General features: G+C 46.9%; 1 protein-coding gene across 2 annotated transcripts in view; it reads right to left on the bottom strand.

The window, feature by feature from the left end:
* PIWIL4 (piwi like RNA-mediated gene silencing 4) overlaps positions 1-20,365 on the bottom strand; it is a 214,488-nt gene that overhangs the window by 91,769 nt on the left and 102,354 nt on the right. For both annotated transcript variants that reach the window (XM_069759169.1, XM_069759170.1), the window contains exons 7-10: positions 19,966-20,046; positions 4,146-4,343; positions 3,869-3,980; positions 2,576-2,702 (exon numbers count right to left, since the gene is read on the bottom strand). In XM_069759169.1, coding sequence (XP_069615270.1) covers positions 2,576-2,702; positions 3,869-3,980; positions 4,146-4,343; positions 19,966-20,046 — 518 coding nt within the window. The remainder of the gene's footprint in view (positions 1-2,575; positions 2,703-3,868; positions 3,981-4,145; positions 4,344-19,965; positions 20,047-20,365) is intronic.

The following is a 20,365-nucleotide window of genomic DNA, read 5'->3' as shown; positions in this document are numbered from 1 at the left end:
AAAATTGTTGAACAATATCAACAATCTCAAGGTTACAAGTCCATCTCAAGAGATCTTGATGTTTCTTTGTCCACTGTGCGCAACATAATCAAGAAGTTTACAACCCCTGGCACTGTAGCTAATCTCCCTGCATATGGATGGCAGAGAAAAATTGATGAGAGGTTGCAACGCAGGATAGTCCAGCTTTCGCAATATCAGCCTCAATCAAGTTCCAAATTTCAACCTGTCCTGCATGCTCAAGGTGCATCAGTGTCAGCGCGAACTATCCATCCATCCACATTTCAATGAAATGCTATGGCAGGAGACCCGGACACAGAGACATAAAAAGCTAGACTGCAGTTTACCAATATGTACATTAGTGAGCCAAAATCCTTCTGGAAAAGCATCTGGTGGACAGATGAGACCAAGATAGAGCTTTATGGTAAAGCACATCTTTCTACCGTTTACCGAAAACAGAATGAGGCATACAAAGAAAGGAACACACCACCTACAGTCAAATATGGTGGAGGTTGAATGATGCTTTGGGATTGTTTTTCTGCCTCTGGGTGCCTTGACTGTGTGCAAGGCATCATGAAATCTGAAAATTACCAAAGGATTTTGGATCACAATGTAGTGCCCAGTGTCAAGAAGATGGGTTTTCGTCCTAGATCATGCGTCTTCTAGAAGGACAATGACACCAATCATACGTCAAGAAATGTATGGAAACAAAGCACTGGAAAGTCGTGAAGTGGCAGCAATGAGTCCGGATCTAAATCCCATTGAACATCTGAGGAGAGATCTTAAAATTGCTGTTGGGAGAAGGCAGCCTTCACATATGAGAGACCTGGTGCAGTTTGCAAAAGAAGAGTGGTACAAATTGATCTGAGCGGTTTAAGAAGCTTGTAGATGGTTATAAGAAGCGACTGATTGCAGTTATTTATGCCAACTATTTTGTCCAACTCATTTTGGGAGTGTTGTGTGAAATTATGTCCAATTTCCCTTTTTTCAGGGAACACGTGTATAACAAAACATGTGTAATTGCAATAATTTTCTGGGAGAAATACTAACTACTTAACAATTTCCAGGGTGCCAACACTTTCGGCCATGACGGTATAGCACAGCGGGCACCTGCCGTGCATGGAGCAGGCTGAGCTCCTGACATGTGCTTGTACATGTATGTTGGATTTTGGGAAGGAGTTAATTGCATGCATACAAGAGACTTTGGGTCCCCTGTCCTGGGGATTGGTGGGGGGCATCTTATCAAAGGACCCTCAATGATCACACATTAATTATTGATCCTCTGGGTAGGTGATAAATGTTACTTGTGGGATGACTCCTTTACACGATTGTGCAAATTTACTTTCCAGTGTTGTTTTGCTTCAACTATCCTTAGCCTATAGGCTCAGCTCGGGTCCAGCGCTAGCTCTCCACCGCTGCTTTGGTCTTTGTTGATCGGCTACAGTGGTGCACTTGTAACCGCTGCAGACGATCACTGAGTGCGGCAGCTACATTGACGAAGCAGTGATGGATCCGGGGAGGGTGTGCAAATCTCAGTTTGTGATTTTTATCCATCACTGAGCCTACAGGCTAAAAAGAGTTAAAAAGAGACAACCCTTTTGCAGGAAAGAAACTCTGCGCCGTTGTGTTTGGCACCCAACATGTTAATCAGATGCACGCTGCTGACAAATAAGTGAAGCTGTAAAGTGGGTGTCTGACAGCGCTGCTGGCGTAGCGCCGGATGCATCTCCTTTTATGAGCTATAGATAAATATTTAATGACATACCCATCTTTTGGCGGAGCAGCGCGTCACCCGCGTCTGAGCAGTGCAGAACAATGCTGCATTCAGGAGCGATGCTCCGCAGCCCACATGCCCGCTGCCAGGATCTGTGCGCTGGTGGAGTGTGAATGTCAGGCAGAATACACGGCTTGTGATGAGCCGCTGCCAACAATTTCCCTTTTCACTCGTCCCTGGCTGAGATCTGCTTTCACCGAGGGGCAGGATAATTACCTCCTGTTAGCCGCCGGCCGCAGTTTTATCAATGGGATCTGATAACGATCCGATGTCTGCGGGGCGCGGATCAGGGATGTAGTGAAAGGAAGCCGGACGGGCCCTTTTGTTTTCACCGGGATAAGCGGCGCCATGGGTCTATCGGCCGCTTATCTCATCTTGCTCCACTGAATGCACATTAGGGCTGACAGCTGTCGCACATCTATGGACAGCTGTAGGTTGTGAAGATCGGCCTATTATCTCTATGTGACTGAATGCCATCTAAAAATGTGAAAAAGCAAAAGTCCACCTCCCGTCATAAGGCTTTTATTGTGTGTGTATTACCAAAATACTTGCTTTCTTCAATAAACAGCGCCACACCTGTCTGCAGGCCATGTCTGGTATTGCAGCACAGCCCCATTTCCTTTACTGAAGATGAGCTGCAATACCTGACACCACCATGGATAGGTGTGGAGCTGTTTCTGCAAGTTACAGGACTGTACAACTACAGGATAATCTAGAAGAGCCTTTTCGCTTCTATGTACCTCTGTAGTTCGGCCGATACAATTTTATATAGAGGTCGCCTGAGTTATAAATGATGCCCCTTACCAGTCAGATAGCATAGTTCTGGGAGAAGGTGAACAACCCGGGGAACGTCGCACCCCTCGCCCTTCTTCACCTTCAAGGTGCTCACCAGCATGGGCTGGGATAAGTCAGTAAGCTCCACATTGTATTGCTGGAATAAAAGAGACAAAAGTCTGACAGATTACTGTATAATAAACTCATAAAACAGACTAACAAAACGTAAAATACAGTCAAAGCTGTAAAAGAAAATCTCCCCAAATTGTCAGAGCTATGTTTTTTTCTACATCCTACCCCAAAATAAACGTAAAAACATTTTTCCCCAATATCTTATAGGTGCCACAAAATGGTGAGTCTAACAAAATACAACTTGTCCTACAACAAATAAACTTTCCCTCTGCTAAGTCATTGGAAACATTAAAACTTTATCAGGCAAAATGCAATGTAAAAACTATTGTCTCAACACTCCAATATAAGTTAGTGAATAAAGGCTACGGACACCACCTACGACACGACAAAACATTTTTTGTATGTATTTTACTGATTACATTAAGCTAATAAAATATTACTAAATCTTTATTCATTTTTTCAGATTTTTATCTTGTGGGAGGTGTCTCTCTCAGTAATACATGCTGGATGTGATCCCTGCTGTCCTTACTTATGTATCAGCACAGCTTCTATCCTGCACTCATTTTCTCTTCAAGTGTTTTAGGGCCTATTTTTATCTGCCCTCCCCGAGACTATACCTGCTTTCTCCCTTGTCCACATCATGGAGATCTGTGCGCAACATCCCTCGCAGCTGCTATGTCTAACACTGAGGGGAGGGGAAGATCAGATACAGAAATCAGGAGATCTGACAGATCGTTAATATTTTTGCAGATTGCTCGGCTAAGAAAAGGATTTATGGGCTCTCTGCAGGAACAAAATGGAAGAAAATGTTTTAATGAAAAGTCTTTAGAAAGTGATTAACTTTGCACTTAGGAAGCAAATGAACAATAAAGATAAAATTCTGTGCAAAGGTGATACAGTAATTAATGACTGATAGTAAGAGTCGGCTTTGCAAATTAATGACCTGTGCAACTGGGCAGGGAAGATGGAAGACCTAACGCTGACCGGCAGGGATCTGTGTCCAGTGCCGTGAACCTACAGTCACAGTGCTTCTTGCTTTGGTCCCGCCCCAGCGCAGTGCTGTACCCTCCCCTTTGTCTGTTATCTAAACTGCTCTAACATCGTCCCCCGCGGTAGAGAAGAGCCGCACCCTGACGTGTCCTACATCTATCAGTACTTACAAGGCAGCCATATTCATGGCATCCTGAATACCTGTTTATAATACTCCACGTAGGAAATCTGAGTGCCGTCCTTTTTCGGGAACCTGTCTGTGGGTTTGGTAGACCAATCCATATCGTCCACTCTGTAGGTCTTATTGTTGTACCTAGTTTAAAAAAAATACTTTTTTTCCCCCAAACACAGACAAAAAAGAACTGCCCCCAAAATGATGAGTGCAAAGTGCAAGTGCAAAATTGAAAGTTTAAAAAATAAAGAAATTAAAAAAAAAAAATAAAAAAAAAAAAGGAAAAATAATTTTTATGATCAGTACCTGGTTAACACGACCATCCCCACAAACTCTTTCTCGCAGACTTCGGTGAACCTCTCTTTGGGGACCCTGGAGAACAGCTCAATCATGGACTCCAGCACGGTCTCGTTGCGCAGGACTTTGTGGCTCACGTCCACGCTCAGGGTCAGCTGTTTCTCAAGGAATGAGACTACTGTAGAGAATCCTTTCCACAGGGACAGCCTATGAAGAAGGACAGGTTAGACTTTTAATATCTGAATGTACAGGCAGCGACAGCCTAAAAGTAGACTAGACAGTATTAAAAAAAATACATAAAAAAGTTCACACAGTGGAACATGCTGGACGATAAATCTGTTACAGCTTTCAATATCACATTCTTGATTTCACCAATTTTTAACACCAAAATGAGAGCAAACACTACTTGCATCTGTGCCCATGCTGCTGTAATCACAGGACTTTATCAGACACACCTTCTATTTCTATCTACCCATGGGCAGAGGGCTACAGTGACTTAAGTGTCCAGCCTGCAGGTAAATGGCATTAACCCCTTTACCCCCAAGGGTGGTTGACACGTTAATGACAGGGCCAATTTTTACAATTCTGACCACTGTCCCTTTATGAGGTTACAACTCTGGAACACTTCCATAGATCCCGGTGATTCTGACAATGTTTTCTCGCGACATATTGTACCTCATGATAGTGATAAAATTTCATTGACAATACTTGAGTTTATTTGTGAAAAAAAAACGGAAATTTGGCGAAAATTTTGAAAATTTCGCAATTTTCCAACTTTGAATTTACATGCCCTTAAATCACAGAAATATGTCACACAAAATACTTAATAAGTAACATTTCCCGCATGTCTACTTTACATCAGCACAATTGTGGAACCAACATTTTGTTAGGGAGTTATAAGCGTTAAAAGTTAACCAGCAATTTCTCATTTTTACAACACCATTTTTTTTTATAGACCACATCACATTTGAAGTCACTTTGAGGGGTCTATATGATAGAAAATACCCAAGTGTGACACCATTCTAAAAACTGCACCCCTCAAGGTGCTCAAAACCACATTCACAGGATTTTTTGGAATGTTTAAAAAAAAATGAACATTTAACTTTTTTTTTCACAAAAAAATTACTTCTGATCCAATTTGTCTTATTTTACCAAGGGTATCAGGAGAAATTGGACGGCAAAAGTTGTTGTACAATTTGTCGTGAGTACGCCAATACCCCATATGTGGGAGAAAACTACTGTTTGGGCGCATGGCAGAGCTCGGAAGGGAAGAAGTCGCATTTTGGAATGCAGATTTTGATGGAATGGTCCGTGACCACTCCTGGCACATAGTGCCGGATGTCAGCTGTGATAGTCAGCTGGCACCCAGCCGCGCTCCCCCCGTGAGCGTGGTTGATCGCGTTAGACGTACTATCCCATCGGTTGTCATAGGGGCCCATACCACCTCAACCTGATAGTACGTCTAATGTCAGAAAGGGGTTAAAGAAGCCTTCCTCCTCCTCCTAGCAATGTTTTTATCCTCCTAATATATTGCACTCACCATATCATACAGAACTGTGTGCTTACAATTGCTCATGTTGTCTTTCTACCCAGCTAATTCTTCTCTTTTCTATGTTATATGCAGAAACAGGAAGACTATTTCCCCTGCATGAGTCATGCATCTGTTCAACTCCTGACCAAGCTACTCCCTTCTACTGTAAGTCATAGGCTTTTACAATGATGACTCATACAAGGAAAATTGACCTCCTGTTTCTACATAGAGCTTATAAGGATTCCGCTAGTCAGATTACAATCACGTGATGTCATAGACCTAATGGAAAAGAAAGAATTACCTGGGTAGAAAAGTAAAAAGAGCAATTGTAAGTGCAGAGCGCTGTAGAATATGATGAGTGCAATATATTTAAGAGGATAAAAACTTTGATTGAAGGAGGAGGAGGGCTTCTACAATAGTCAGTTTTTAATTTTTAGATTAAGATCGGGTCCCTAAGACGTCTATGTCATTGCTCAAAATTCGGTCGGGATCTTTCATTTGAATAAAAAAAAAAAAAAAAAACGAATTCACACATTCTACCGACAAAGCCATTGACTTCACAGGCAAACTGAGTCCAAAATATGAAATTTTGGACTCCCGTTGGCCTCCATTCAGGCGGTGTCCATACTTTAGTGGGACACTATAGCGTAGTAGACTAGATAAGTACAAAAGCACACACAATAATGGCTATTTCATATGAGGAGGAAGATGACTGAAGGTTCATTTTAAGGCAACGTTCACACTAGCAGTATTTGGTCAGTATTTTACCTCAGTATTTGTAAGCAAAACCCAGGAGTGGGACAATCAGAGGAAAAGTATGATAGAAACACATCACCACTTCTGTATTTATCACCCACTCCTGGTTTTGGCTTATAAATACTGATGTAACATACTGACCAAATACTAAACGTATGAACATGGCCTAATACCCATGGTCTTGAAATGAGAAATGATCTTAAGGGTTCACATACTTTTGTCCTTCTGTGGTATAAATTAGAAATAACTTAACTGAATTATGAAATGCTTGGCTAAAATGAACTCATCTTCATGGATTCACTTTTTATTTTTTTAACTTCTTTTTGCTTCTCTAGGGCTCTTTCACCCGCCAGTGTTTCCGGTAGGTGTGACAGTTTCCACATGTACAGGAGACACTTACAAACATAGAGGCATTAAAGTGAATGGGTCTGCGCACATTTCAATGTGTTTCCAGGGACCATGGGTCCGTGGGCAAGACACGCTGACATGACCATTTGTTAGCAGCAGCACACGCCGCTAAATGTCCTGTACACTAATGACAACCGTGTGTCATCAGTGTGACACGTACTGGCGCCTGGGAATCAGCGGTATTGATAGCGCTGTCTTCCGATGCTGGGTGCTGAAGGCGTCGCTCGTCATTGTCCCATGCTCTGCCTGCGATCAGGGGACAAAACAGGATTTTTCGTTGCTTACCGTAAAATCTGTTTCTCGGAGCCTCTATTGGGGGACACAGGAACCATGGGGTGTATGCTGCTGCCACTAGGAGGCTGACACTATGCACCAAAAAAGTTAGCTCCTCCTCTGCAGTGTACACCCCACCGACTGGCATTATGCACTTCAGTTTAGCTTAGTGTCAGTAGGAGGTGGATACGGGTCTTTCATTAGACCCTTATCTACCTCAATGTACGTCGTTTTCTTTCAGGTTTTCCGGAGGGATTCAGGGTGAACAGTCACACCTGTAGTCCCACAATATGGACTATGAGTACGGCGTGTACTGCCACCCCGTATCCTCATAGATCCCTCAGCAAGACCATGATCCTAGCACACAAGCGTGCTTAGAAGTCCGGTCCTGGCTCCGTCCCCCACCCACCAGAGCCTGTCGGTTGCGGAGACGAGGACGTCCATCAGCTCCTCTGGACGTTTCATTCCTCTTCAGGTTAGTATCGGCGTGGGAGGTTTGAGGTGAGTATTTCCCCATCCCATCCCAGATCTTTCAAGGGGGGTCTTGCTAGGGGCTCCCAGAATACCTGGTCATCGCTCGCACCCAGATTGCAGCAGCACGGCCCGGGATTGCTGTATTGCGCAGTGGCCTTCGCAGGCAGGCACGTTTCTTCTTCCCATGCGGCAGCTGCGGCCCCTCTGCCTTCTATCCGATGCGGGGCCTTTACAGGCCGCCGTGCCGCTTCCTAGCCCCGGTGCCGCGGTTTTTAATGGCGGCCGCACCACCTTCTGTGAGACAGCCCTGACAGGCTGTTGTGCCGCTTCTTCCTCGTGGTTTTAATGGGGCCGCACTACCTTCTCCAGCGCGACTGCCCTGAAAGGCTGCCCCGCCGCTTCTCCCTGCGGCGCACTGCTCTGGCACCGCAGGTTTCATGGCGGCCGCAGTGTACACCCCACCGACTGGCATTATGCACTTCAGTTAGTGGAAAAGCAGGAGAAAAAAACAGCAAGGTTGAAATCATAACCTACCAACATGAAAACTGTAAACGTGAGAACAGTCATAGAACATACAACAACAGAAACTGAGAAACATTGGGAGGGTGCTGTGTCCCCCAATGGAGGCTCCGAGAAACAGATTTTACGGTAAGCAACCAAAAATCTTGTTTTCTCTATCGCCTCTCATTGGGGACCCAGGAACCATGGGACGTCCCAAAGCAGTCCCTGTGGTGGGAAAAACAGACTTCCATCAGGTCAGAGGACTCGCCACTGCCGCCTGCAAGATCCTTCTGCCTAGGCTGGCGTCCGCCGAAGCGTAGGTATGGACCTTGTAAAATTTGGCGAACGTGTGGATGGAAGACCAGGTTGCCGCTTTGCAAAGCTGTAGGGCGGAAGCCCTGTGGTGCAGAGCCCAGGAGGCGCCGCCTGCCCGGGTAGAGTGAGCCTTAATCCCAGGAGGGGGCACTCTGTTCTTGACCCGGTAAGCCTCCAGAATTGCCGTTCTGATCCAGCGAGCAATAGACGCCTTAGAAGACGGTAGGCCTCTGCGCGTGCCATCAGGAATGACGAAAAGAGAATCCGTCTTCCGGAAAGCGGACGTTCTAGCCAGGTAGATCCTCACTGCCCTGACGAGGTCCAGCTTGTTCAACGATCGCTCCAGAGGATGAGTCGGAGCTGGACAAAAGGAAGGTAGAACGATGTCCTCGTTGAGGTGGAAGGTGGAAACCACCTTAGGAAGGAAGGAAGGCGGAGGCCTGAGGACCACCTTGTCCTGGTGAATGACCAAGAACAGAGGTCGGCAATGCAGGACCGCCAACTCGGAAACGCGGCAGATAGAAATGATGGCCACAAGAAAGGCCACCTTCCAAGATAGAACTGACAGGGGAATCTCCCTGAGAGGCTCAAAAGGGGAAACCCTCAGAACGTCCAGTACCAGGTTTAAATCCCATGAATCCACAGGGGCCCTGTACCGAGGGACAGCATGGGCTACTCCTTGAAGGAAGGTCTTAACCTGTGGCCGAGAAGATAGCGTCTTATGAAAAAGGATGGAAAGCACAGAGACCTGGCCCTTCAGGGAACTAAGAGCCAGGCCCGAATCCAGTCCTGCCTGAAGGAAGGCCAAGAAGGAAGGCAGGGAAAAGGACATAGATGAAACGCGGTTGGACTCGCACCAACGAAAGTAAGCTTTCCAGGTACGATAGTAGATCCTGGAAGACGAAGGCTTCCGAGCCTGGATCATGGTGTGAATCACCCGGTCTGAAAGGCCGGACGCTCTTAGAACTGCGGTATCAACAGCCACGCCGTTAAACTGAGCGACCGAGAATTTGGGTGGCAGATTGGACCCTGAGACAGCAGATCGGGCCTGTCTGGAAGGCGCCAGGGAGCGTCCGCGAGAAGGTTGACGAGCTCCGCGAACCAAGCTCTCCTGGGCCAATCCAGGGCGATCAGAACGACCGGCACCCCTTCCGCTTTGATCTTTTTCAACAGTTTGGGAAGTAATGGAAGGGGTGGGAACAGGTAGGGTAGCACGAACTGTGACCAAGGAATGGCCAGAGCGTCAACGCCCACTGCAAGAGGATCGCGAGACCTGGAGACGAACTGCGGAACCTTCCTGTTCATTCGAGACGCCGTGAGGTCCATGTCTGGAGTCCCCTATCGAAGACAAATCTGATGGAAGACCTCCGGATGCAAGGACCATTCCCCTGCCGCGAGGCCCTCGCGGCTGAGGAAGTCGGCGGCCCAATTGTCCACGCCGGGGATATGCACGCGGATATCATCGGAACCGTTGCCTCTGCCCAGAGGGGGATCTTGGATACCTCGGCCAGGGCCAAGGAGCTCCGGGTCCCCCCCTGATGGTTGACATATGCCACGGCCGTGGTGTTGTCCGTCTGGATTCAGATTGGTAGGGCCCTGAGTATCCTTTCCCAGTGGCAGAGGGACAGAAAGATGGCCCGAATCTCGAGGACATTGATCGGCAGAGTTGACTCCTGCGCCGACCAACGGCCCTGAACTGTCAGGTGGCGAAAAACCGCACCCCAGCCGAGCAGGCTGGCGTCCGTCGTCACCACTTGCCAGTGAACTGGAAGGAAGGACCTGCCCTGGGAGATGAGAGGAGACGTCAGCCACCAGTTGAGAGACCATTTGACCCGAGAAGAGAGTCGGATCGGACGATCCAGGGAGAAGACAGACCTGTCCCACCGAGACAGAATGGCTTGCTGAAGGGGTCGCGAATGAAATTGGGCAAAGGGATTCGCTTCTAATGTTGCTACCATCCTCCCCAGAACCTTCATGGCCGATCGGAAGTAAGGAGGCCGAGGACCCTGGAGCAAGCGTATGTCCCGACGAAGGATGGATCTCTTGTCTTCGGGAAGGAAGACTTTGGTTGACGAGTGTCGAAGATCATGCCCAGAAAGATGATGCGCTGAGAAGGAATAAGGCAGGACTTCTTCCGGTTGACCAGCCACCCGAAACGGGCTAGGGTGTCGAGAACGATGGACAGACTTTCGTGAGCCTGCGAAAAGGACGGAACCTTGATGAGGATGTCGTCGAGGTATGGAAACAGAACCAGGCCTCTCACCCTCAAGATGGCCATCAGCGCCGCCATGATCTTCGTGAAAACTCTTGGGGCGGTTGCAAGACCGAACGGCAGGGCGACAAACTGAAAATGTTCCTGGAGCACCGCAAAGCGCAAGAATCAATGATGTCCGGGGAATATCGGGACATGGAGGTAGGCGTCCTGAATATCTATGGAACACAGAAATTCCTGAGCCTCCATGGAAGCAATTACTTAACGAAGGGATTCTATCCTGAAGTGCTGCAGACAAACTTTCTTGTTCAGCAATTTGAGGTCCAGAATGGGGCGGACCTTGCGGTCTTTTTTCGGTACCACAAAAAGGTTTGAATAGAAACCTGTGAACCGTTCTTTCTCTGGGACGGGAACGATTACCCCGGCTTTGAGGAGAGAACCGATGGCTGCGAAGAAACCGGGAACTAGAGCGGGATCTCTTGGAGGTCGGGATTCGAGGAAACAATCAAGGGGTCGTGAAACGAACTCTAACTTGTATCCCCAGGATACAACTTCCCTAACCCATGCGTCCTCTACTGAGGAGATCCAGATTACCCTGAAGAAGAGGAGACGGCCGCCCAGCCTGGGAGGTGGGCTGGGGTCTTGCAGAGAGTCATGCCGAGGTGGATCTTCCAGTCCTGGACCTGGAGGATCTACCCTGGGAGTAGTGAGGATGCCAGGACAGAGTGGGCCTAAAGGATACCGTCTTCTTCTCTTGACGTGCCTGTGGCCTCTGTTGCTGCTGAGAAAAGGAGTGTGACGCCACGAAGCGTCGAAAAGGCCGAAACGACCGAAATTGCCGTCTAGGAGGAGGGCGACGAGGTTTAGCCTGGGAGAGAAGAGAATTTGTACCCCCGGTGGCGCCCTTAATGATTTGGTCCAGCTTGGAACCAAAGAGACGTGAGCCTTGAAAGGGCAGACTGGTAAGAGACTTTTTGGAAGATAAGTCCGCCTGCCAGGCCTTGAGCCAAACGGTCCGGCGGATGATAACAGCATTGCTGGACGCCTGAGCCGCACAAGACGCGGCATCCAGAAAGGCAGAGACCAGGTATTCACCCGCGTGAGAAATCTGGTTGGCAAGTTCCGCCAGCTGTCCGGGTGGCGCCCCGTCCAGGATATCTCGATGGAGTTATTTGGCCTATTTGGATATGGATTTCGAAACCCAAGTGGAAGCAAAGGCTGGGCATAGAGCAGCTGCAGCCGTTTCAAAGGCTGACTTCGCAAAGGATTCTATAACTCTATCATTAGAATCCTTCAGAGATGCTCCGCCAGACAATGGAAGCACCGTGTTGGTGGACAGCCTTGAAACAGGGGGATCCACCGAGGGAGAGACCGTCCAATTGGCGGTAAGTTCTGGAGAAAAAGGATATAAAACACCAAGGCGTTTTCCCCTCTGAAAACGTCTAGTCGGGTTCTCTCTTTCTCTGTTCATGATTTCCTCGAACTCAGGATGAGGAGCGAAAAACTTGGAAGGAGGTTTAGCCCGTCTAAACGAAACCGCCTGATTTGCGGGTTCCTTGATGCCACAGGTTTGGTTTATAGCTCCAATGAGATTCTGGACCATATCCCTCATGGTGGCGATTTGGTTAGAATCCAACTCCGAAATATCCTCCGAGGGCGCATCAGAGAACGCCTCACCAGACTCAGGGGAGGAGGATCGGGAGGACGCCGACTGCAGAGGAGGGCCGTGTGGCGAGATGGAGCGGGAAGAGGACTCAGACCATCGTTCCTGACTGGACCTTTTGCGGCTTATCATGGAGGGCTCGGACAGAGGCTCCTGCGACCCGCTGGCCACTGCGGGGGTCTGCAGAGGTAATCGATCCAGCACGGACACCAGAGTTTGAGACATCCATGTTAGATCTGCCACCGATTGTGACAGAGAGGAGGCCCAGCCTGGGATGGGGGTATCACTTTCGGGCAGATCGGCCGGGGGAACCTGGGCGGTGGGAACAATCGGGTTGCTGCAGGCCTGACAGAGCGGAGAGGACTGACCTGAGGGAAGTTTGCAGTTACAGGACGAACATGCAAAGTACTTGACTAAGACAGAAGAGGAAGAAGTAGGAGGATGAGAGCGGCCCCCTTTAGAGGTAGACATTTTGAAGAGGTCCCTGAAGAAATGCCAGAGGGTTAGGGGACAGGGGAGCAGAGGGAGGTGTCAGTCTGCAGTGCAGAGCTACTCACGGCAGGTGAGAAAACGGATACCAGGTGGAGGAAGCTGTCCGGCTTGCGGGTGGATCTCCGGAGAGAAGTAGAACTCCTGCTGCAATCCGCGCAGATGGTGACCGCTGAAAGGGCGCAGGTCAAGAATGTGCGCTCTGGAAAGTGCGGAGCGCGATGTGTGGCGCCAAGCAGCGGCGTAGAGGAAGGGGCGGAGTCAGCCGAGATGGCGCCGGTGGGCGGAGAGTGCAAGACAGAGATTGTCAGGTGGGAGAAAGCCCGCCCGATGAAAGCGGAAGTGGGCAGAGCGCGGCACCAAAAGTAGGCCCGGGCCGAAGCCGGGGCCTAAATTGGAAGCCGGCGACCGTCGAAGGAAAAAGCTGCGGCGCCGGAGCAGTGCGTCGCAGTTAGAAAAACGGCACGGCAGCCTGCTAAGGCTGTCACGCTGGAGAGGATAGAGTGGCCGCCATGAAACCTGCGGCGTCAGAGCAGTGTGCCGCAGGGAGAAGCGACGGGGCAGCCTTTCAGGGCAGTCGCGCTGGAGAAGGTAGTGAGGCCCCATTAAAACCACGAGGAAGAAGCGGCACAACAGCCTGTCAGGGCTGTCTCACAGGAGAAGGTGGTGCGGCCGCCATTAAAAACCGCGGCGCCAGGGCTAGGAAGCGGCGCGGCGGCCTGTAAAGGCCCCGCACCGGATAGAAGGCAGAGGGGCCGCAGCTGCCGCATGGGAAGAAGAAACGTGCCTGCCTGCGAAGGCCACTGCGCAATACAGCAATCCCGGGCCGTGCTGCTGCAATCTGGGTGCGAGCGATGACCAGGTATTCTGGGAGCCCCTAGCAAGACCCCCCCTTGAAAGATCTGGGATGGGATGGGGAAATACTCACCTCAAACTTCCCACGCCGATACTAACCTGAAGAGGAATGAGACGTCCAGAGGAGCTGATGGACGTCCTCGTCTCCGCAACCGACAGGCTCTGGTGGGTGGGGGACGGAGCCAGGACCGGACTTCTAAGCACGCTTGTGTGCTAGGATCATGGTCCTGCTGAGGGATCTATGAGGATACGGGGTGGCAGTACACGCCGTACTCATAGTCCATATTGTGGGACTACAGGTGTGACTGTTCACCCTGAATCCCTCCAGAAAACCTGAAAGAAAACGACGTACATTGAGGTAGATAAAGGTCTAATGAAAGACCCGTGTCCACCTCCTACTGACACTAAGCTAAACTGGAGTGCATAATGCCAGTCGGTGGGGTGTACACTGCAGAGGAGGAGCTAACTTTTTTTGTGCATAGTGTCAGCCTCCTAGTGGCAGCAGCATACACCCCATAGTTCCTGTGTCCCCCAATGAGAGGCGATAGAGAAAGTTGAGAATTGTATTCAAGTGTAAAATTAACAATAAAATAACAAATCACATTATATTCACCGTATCACCCAATCCCCCAAAGCCATTGTCCCCTGTAAACAAACAAAAATAAAAAAAAGCAACAATATCCCTCAACTGTCCGAAGTAAGAATCCATAGTGTCCTACTCAACAATCCTTCTGTGCAAAATTAGCTTATCAGCGTGAGCGTGAACTACGCTGGCTTTTCTCAGGCGCCGGTACATGTGATACTGATGCAGCACACGGTTGCCACACGTATAAAACACACGTACACAGATACTGGTTTTTCCAGCACCAGAAATATCAGGATGTGTGAAAGAGGCCTTAGGAATAATTCAAAATTTTCCTTCGCATTTTCTACAAAATCTATTTGTACAACTACTGAGGTGTGTGATCAGATGATCTTTAGGACAAGCATTTTACGCTAATATTTACCCAGTCCTGTGCAAAAGTCAGATGTATTATTTTTATATCACTATACTAAAGAAATAAATTTAAAAAAAAAAAACTTGCAATTTTCAAACTCTCCAATAGGCCGAATGTCTGAATCCTACTTCCAGTTCTTAAATAGAAATTAGCACCAAAATACTGCCTCCTTTTTGTATAGAAGTTGTTACAGGGATACCGCGACACAGTGGGGGTAGAAGATCGCAGCGTCTGGTGACACATGCACCTGCGGCTTCACTGTCCTATTAGCAGATCTGGCTTTCTTTGCTCTGGTGCTCCAAGGGTTAAACTTCTTAGTTGGACTCCTGGAGTTCTCGGCCTTAGGTTGTATCAGCTGTTCTGACTTCCTTACTCCCAGCAGGTATAAGAACCCTCCTCCTTGCTTCTGATCTTGCCAGTGATAGCTTACAACTACCTGGTTTGGAGTTGGAGGAGTGTGCCGAGTTTGGAGCAGGCATTTGGAGTTGTATCAGGAGAAATATGTGTGAAGTTAGTTTGTGTGTGTCTTCATATCCATACTCCCATTTGGTTAGCCTCCCCGTCTCCTTTATTCCATTTCTTTTGTGAGTACTTTTGTATGATTGTGGTTGTCCTTTATCCCTTTCACCTCTGTATCTTTACATTAGAGCAGGACTAGCGATCCTGCTATCCTACTCAGTATCCAGGGTGATACTCAGGGTAAGACAGAGATAGGAACGTAATCATCACATGGGGTGAAAGAACCCATCCAGAGATGTTAGGGGAGCTCAGAGTTGCGCAGGGCAAGAATCAGGGGTGCCTCTTGTTTCCTTCTGTAGTGGCAGAGCTCCCTTTCTCATCTGTCTTGCTGTGCACCGTTTTGCTTCCATCAGAAGCGTGATAGAAGTGTCCTAAGCATGCTCTAATATAGGCAAAGGATGTTGTGAAGGAAGTGGGAGGAGGTGACCTGTGATATCATCTATTGTGAATCCTGTTATTTTCTGTATATAGAGGTGTTATCAGTCATTATATAGGAGGAGGGGATGAGTTGTGACATCACCTATTGTGAATGGTGGATCCTGTGCTATCTACTGTATACAGAGGTGTTATCAGTCATTGTTCAGGAGGAGGTGAGTTGCGACATCACCTATTGTGAATGGTGGATCCCGTGTTATTTACTGTATATAGAGGTGTTATCAGTCATTGTACAGGAGGAGGAGGTGAGCTGTGACATCACCTATTGTGAATGGTGGATCCAGTGTTATTTACTGTATATAGAGGTGTTATCAGGCATTGTACAGGAGGAGGTGAGCTGTGACATCACCTATTGTGAATGGTGGTTCCTGTGCTATCTACTGTATACAGAGGTGTTATCAGTCATTGTTCAGGAGGAGGTGAGTTGCGACATCACCTATTGTGAATGGTGGATTCTGTGTAATCTACTGTATATAGAGGTGTTATCAGTCATTGTACAGGAGGAGGAGGTGAGCTGTGACATCACCTATTGTGAATGGTGGATCCTGTGATCTACTGTATATAGAGGTGTTATCAGTCATTGTACAGGAGGACGAGGTGAGCTGTGACATCACCTATTGTGAATGGTGGATCCTGTGTTATCTACTGTATATAGAGGTGTTATCAGTCATTGTACAGGAGGAGGAGGTGAGCTGCGACATCACCTATTGTGAATGGTGGATCCTGTGTTATTGGTCATTGTAAAAGTGGAGGAGGTGAGCTGTGAGAAAACCTATTGTGAATGATGTGATTCTGTCTGTAATGATAAAGAGACTGTTAAAGTCTTCTGTACAGAAAATGAAGTTTTGGTCTAGTATAAGGTCTAGTGGCCATACTTCTGATTTTTTTTTCTTAATTCATATGTTGAAAACAGAAAAAAAAAATATCAAGCATTTAACCATATAAGATGAAAATATGTTGTCATTTTCTGATAACACAGGCATTTTCTTATTTTAATAAGAGTTAGCAAATTGGTAGAAAATAATAAACCTCATGTCTGAACCTCAGAGCTGAGAAAGCTTGATGGGGATGCAGGTCAGAATGAGCGCAGGTACCCTTTATTCTCAGGATTAGTGGGGTCTCAGATCATAAAACGATGAGCCAGAACTAGAAATATGTCATTATGAAATGGCATTACTGATTGAGGAATAGATTATCTGATTTCTTTGGAATTTTTTTTGCAGACACTGCTATAGGGTATATAGAAAAATGTTGTTTCTATTTTTTTGCAGCAAAAAATCAAGCCCTTACAGTTCTGCACAGACTGTGCACAGATGTGTTATTGGTACACCTGATTAACATGCCGCGGTGCGGACACTGCTTGCATAGTGCTGCTGCACTCCATACAAGGCCACCTTTCCAAAGGGCCAAGGTGTGACATAGTAAGTTGTAGCTACACCTATTAAAGAGGAACTGTCGCCAGTTTTTCCTTTTAATTTATTCCCTCTTCTTCCCTGAGTATTCTGGTTTTTGTTTTTTTTTTAAATCCACGATACGGTTCCAGTGATATGGGCTTTTTTAATTTAATGCTGATTTTTATGGATTTTACCAATGGCGCGTTGCTCACATGATGATAATGCTTAAGCACACCCCCAGATAACAATGTGAGTCATACCCCCTTACTAAATAACATAAAAAGTAGCACTAATTAAAAAGGCCTGTATATTGGGAACGATAAGACGGAATGAAAAAAAAAAAATAATAATAATAATCATGGTAGCAATGGGAATAAAATAAAAGCAAAAACAAGACACTTTTGATCTGGTGACCAGTCCTCTTTAAAGAGATTTTCCAAGAATGTAATAAAATGACCCATGTCAAATAATTCACACAGCAGCTGGTCTTGTCACAATGGGCTGCAGTCTGAAGAAACGCAGCTCCAGAGACCTGTGTCTCAACTGACAGAAGAGCTGTACCATAAGCACACATAGTGTATCTGTCGTAGAAGGTCAGTGACAGGACAAGAACCGTCATGTACCACTCCGAGGGCAGTCCCCTTTTCAGCAGCAGCTGGCCCCAAGTGTAAGAATAGTAAAAACGGAATTGGAGTCCGAGGCAGGATCGGATACAGATGGTACTGATGTAGATGCTTGTTCAGAAGGTACAGACTCTGGAACCGGAGCAGATACTGCCAGAGCGGTTTCAGGATTCTGGTACCGCGGGTTCAGGTACCACCAGAAGGATTTCAGGTTCAGATACCGCAGGAGCGGTATCAAAATTCTGGTACCGCAGATGCGGGTTCACATACCGCCGGAGTGGTTTCACGGTCACGCAGCACCAAAGCGGTTTCTGGTTCAGGGACCACTGTAGCAATATCACGTTCCCGTGCCACAAGAGCAGTTTCATTTTCAGATAATGCCAGTGTGGTTTCTGGTTCAGGTACGGCCGGAACGGTTTCAGGATAGTATCAGAGAAGATGGATACTGGTTCGGCCACACTTAGAATACTGTGCACAGTTCTGGTCTCCGGTGTATAAGAAAGACATAGCTGAACTAGAGCGGGTGCAGAGAAGAGCGACCAAGGTTATTAGAGGACTGGGGGGTCTGCAATACCAAGATAGGTTATTACACTTGGGGCTATTTAGTTTGGAAAAATGAAGGCTAAGGGGTGATCTTATTTTAATGTATAAATATATGAGGGGACAGTATAAAGACCTTTCTGATGATCTTTTTAATCATAGACCTGAAACAGGGACAAGGGGGCATCCTCTACGTCTGGAGGAAAGAAGGTTAAGGCATAATAACAGACGCGGATTCTTTACTGTAAGAGCAGTGAGACTATGGAACTCTCTGCCGTATGATGTTGTAATGAGTGATTCATTACTTAAATTTAAGAGGGGACTGGATACCTTTCTTGAAAAGTATAATTTTACAGGGTATATACACTAGATTCCTTGATAGGGCGTTGATCCAGGGAACTAGTCTGATTGCCGTATGTGGAGTCAGGAAGGAATTTTTTTCCCCAGTGTGGAGCTTACTCTTTGCCACATGGGTTTTTTTTTGCCTTCCTCTGGATCAACATGTTAGGGCATGTTAGGTTAGGCTATGGGTTGAACTAGATGGACTTAAAGTCTTCCTTCAACCTTAATACCGTATATACTCGAGTATAAGCCGAGATTTTCAGCCCATTTGTTGGGGCTGAAAGTCTCCCTCTCGGCTTATACTCAAGTCATACCCAGCGGTCGGCAGGGGAGGGGGAGCAGGGGCTGTCTAATTATACTCACCTACTCCTGGCGCGGTCCCTACACGTCCCTGCTTTTTCCAGCGCTGCAGCTTCTTCCTGTACTGAGCGGTCACATGGTACCGCTCATTACAGTAATGAATATGCGGCTCCACCTCCAATACAAGCAGCGCTGGAAGAAGCAGGGACGTGCAGGGACCGCGCCAGGAGTAGGTGAGTATACGGGGAGGGGAGCGCAGCACTGCGTGATAATCACCGCTCCTCATTCCGTCTTCAACGTCCTCTGGCTGTGACACTCAGGTCAGAGGGCGCGGTGACATTGTCAGTGCGCGCCCTCTGCGTGAATGTCAGTGCTGAAGACGGAGCCGCACCGGAACAAGGAGCGGTGAATATTGAAAGTGCCGGGGGTCTGAGCGACGAGAGGTGAGTATGTGATTTTTTTTTTTTTTATCGCAGCAAAAGCATATGGGGCAAGTGTCTGTATGGAGCATCTTATGGAACCATAACATTTGTGCAGCACTATAAGGGGCAAGTGACTGTATGGATGATCTTATGGGGCCATAACGCTTGTGCAGCACTATATAGGGCAAATGTGTCTATGGAGCATCTTATGGGGCCACTATTAACCTTTATGCAGGATTATATGGGCATATTTTAATATGGAGCATCTTATGGGGCCCATCAAACTGTATGGAGCATTATATGGGGCTCCTGATTCAATATGGATATTCAATAACACTTAACCTACTGATATATCAATTAATTTTACTTTTACTGGTATCTATTTTTACTTTTGACATTTACCGGTAGCTGCTGCATTTCCCACCCTAGGCTTATACTCGAGTCATTAAGTTTTCCCAGTTTTTTGTGGCAAAATTAGGGGGGTCGGCTTATACTCGGGTCAGCTTATAGTCGAGTATATACGGTAACTATGTTACTATGTTACCTCACCAGTATGTGTGCTTATGATACACCTGCTCTGTGAGTTGAGACACAGTGCTCAAGGGCTGTGTTTCTTTAGACTGCAACTCATCCTGGCACATCACTAAGACAGGCTACTGTTTGAGTCACATAACGGAGGGCCATTTTATTACATTCTTAGAGAATCCCTTTAAGGGATCAATACTACATGTGTATGAATAAAAAAACAGCTTTATAATAAAAATCACAATTTCCCTTACTTGTGCTGAGGAATATTTATGGGATCTGATGGGCTGAAGTAGTTGTGTCCCACTTGGTACATATTCAGATGTTTAAACACCCTAAAAATAAAAGTAAAATATATAAATATAAATTCTACAACATAAAATAGAACAATATAAATCATAAGAAAAAAATGTATAAAATGTTCTATTTGCCCATAGAACATGGTCACACAAAACAGTGTAAATGTCTTTTTTTGGGGGTTTATTTTTTCATAATCGTGTTTCGAAGTCTGGAATATTAATACAGTATATTTATACAATATGTCGCCATTGTGTGTGACAATAGGGAAGAGATGCACACAAGAATACGTAGGATGCACAGGTTGAAGCCTATAGACAGCAGCATCTTTTTATGGCTGCCTATAAATTCAGCATT

This window comes from Ranitomeya imitator, chromosome 3 (assembly GCF_032444005.1).
Source record: "Ranitomeya imitator isolate aRanImi1 chromosome 3, aRanImi1.pri, whole genome shotgun sequence".
Lineage (NCBI taxonomy): Eukaryota > Metazoa > Chordata > Amphibia > Anura > Dendrobatidae > Ranitomeya > Ranitomeya imitator.
This window is presented reverse-complemented; position numbering and strand designations above follow the sequence as displayed.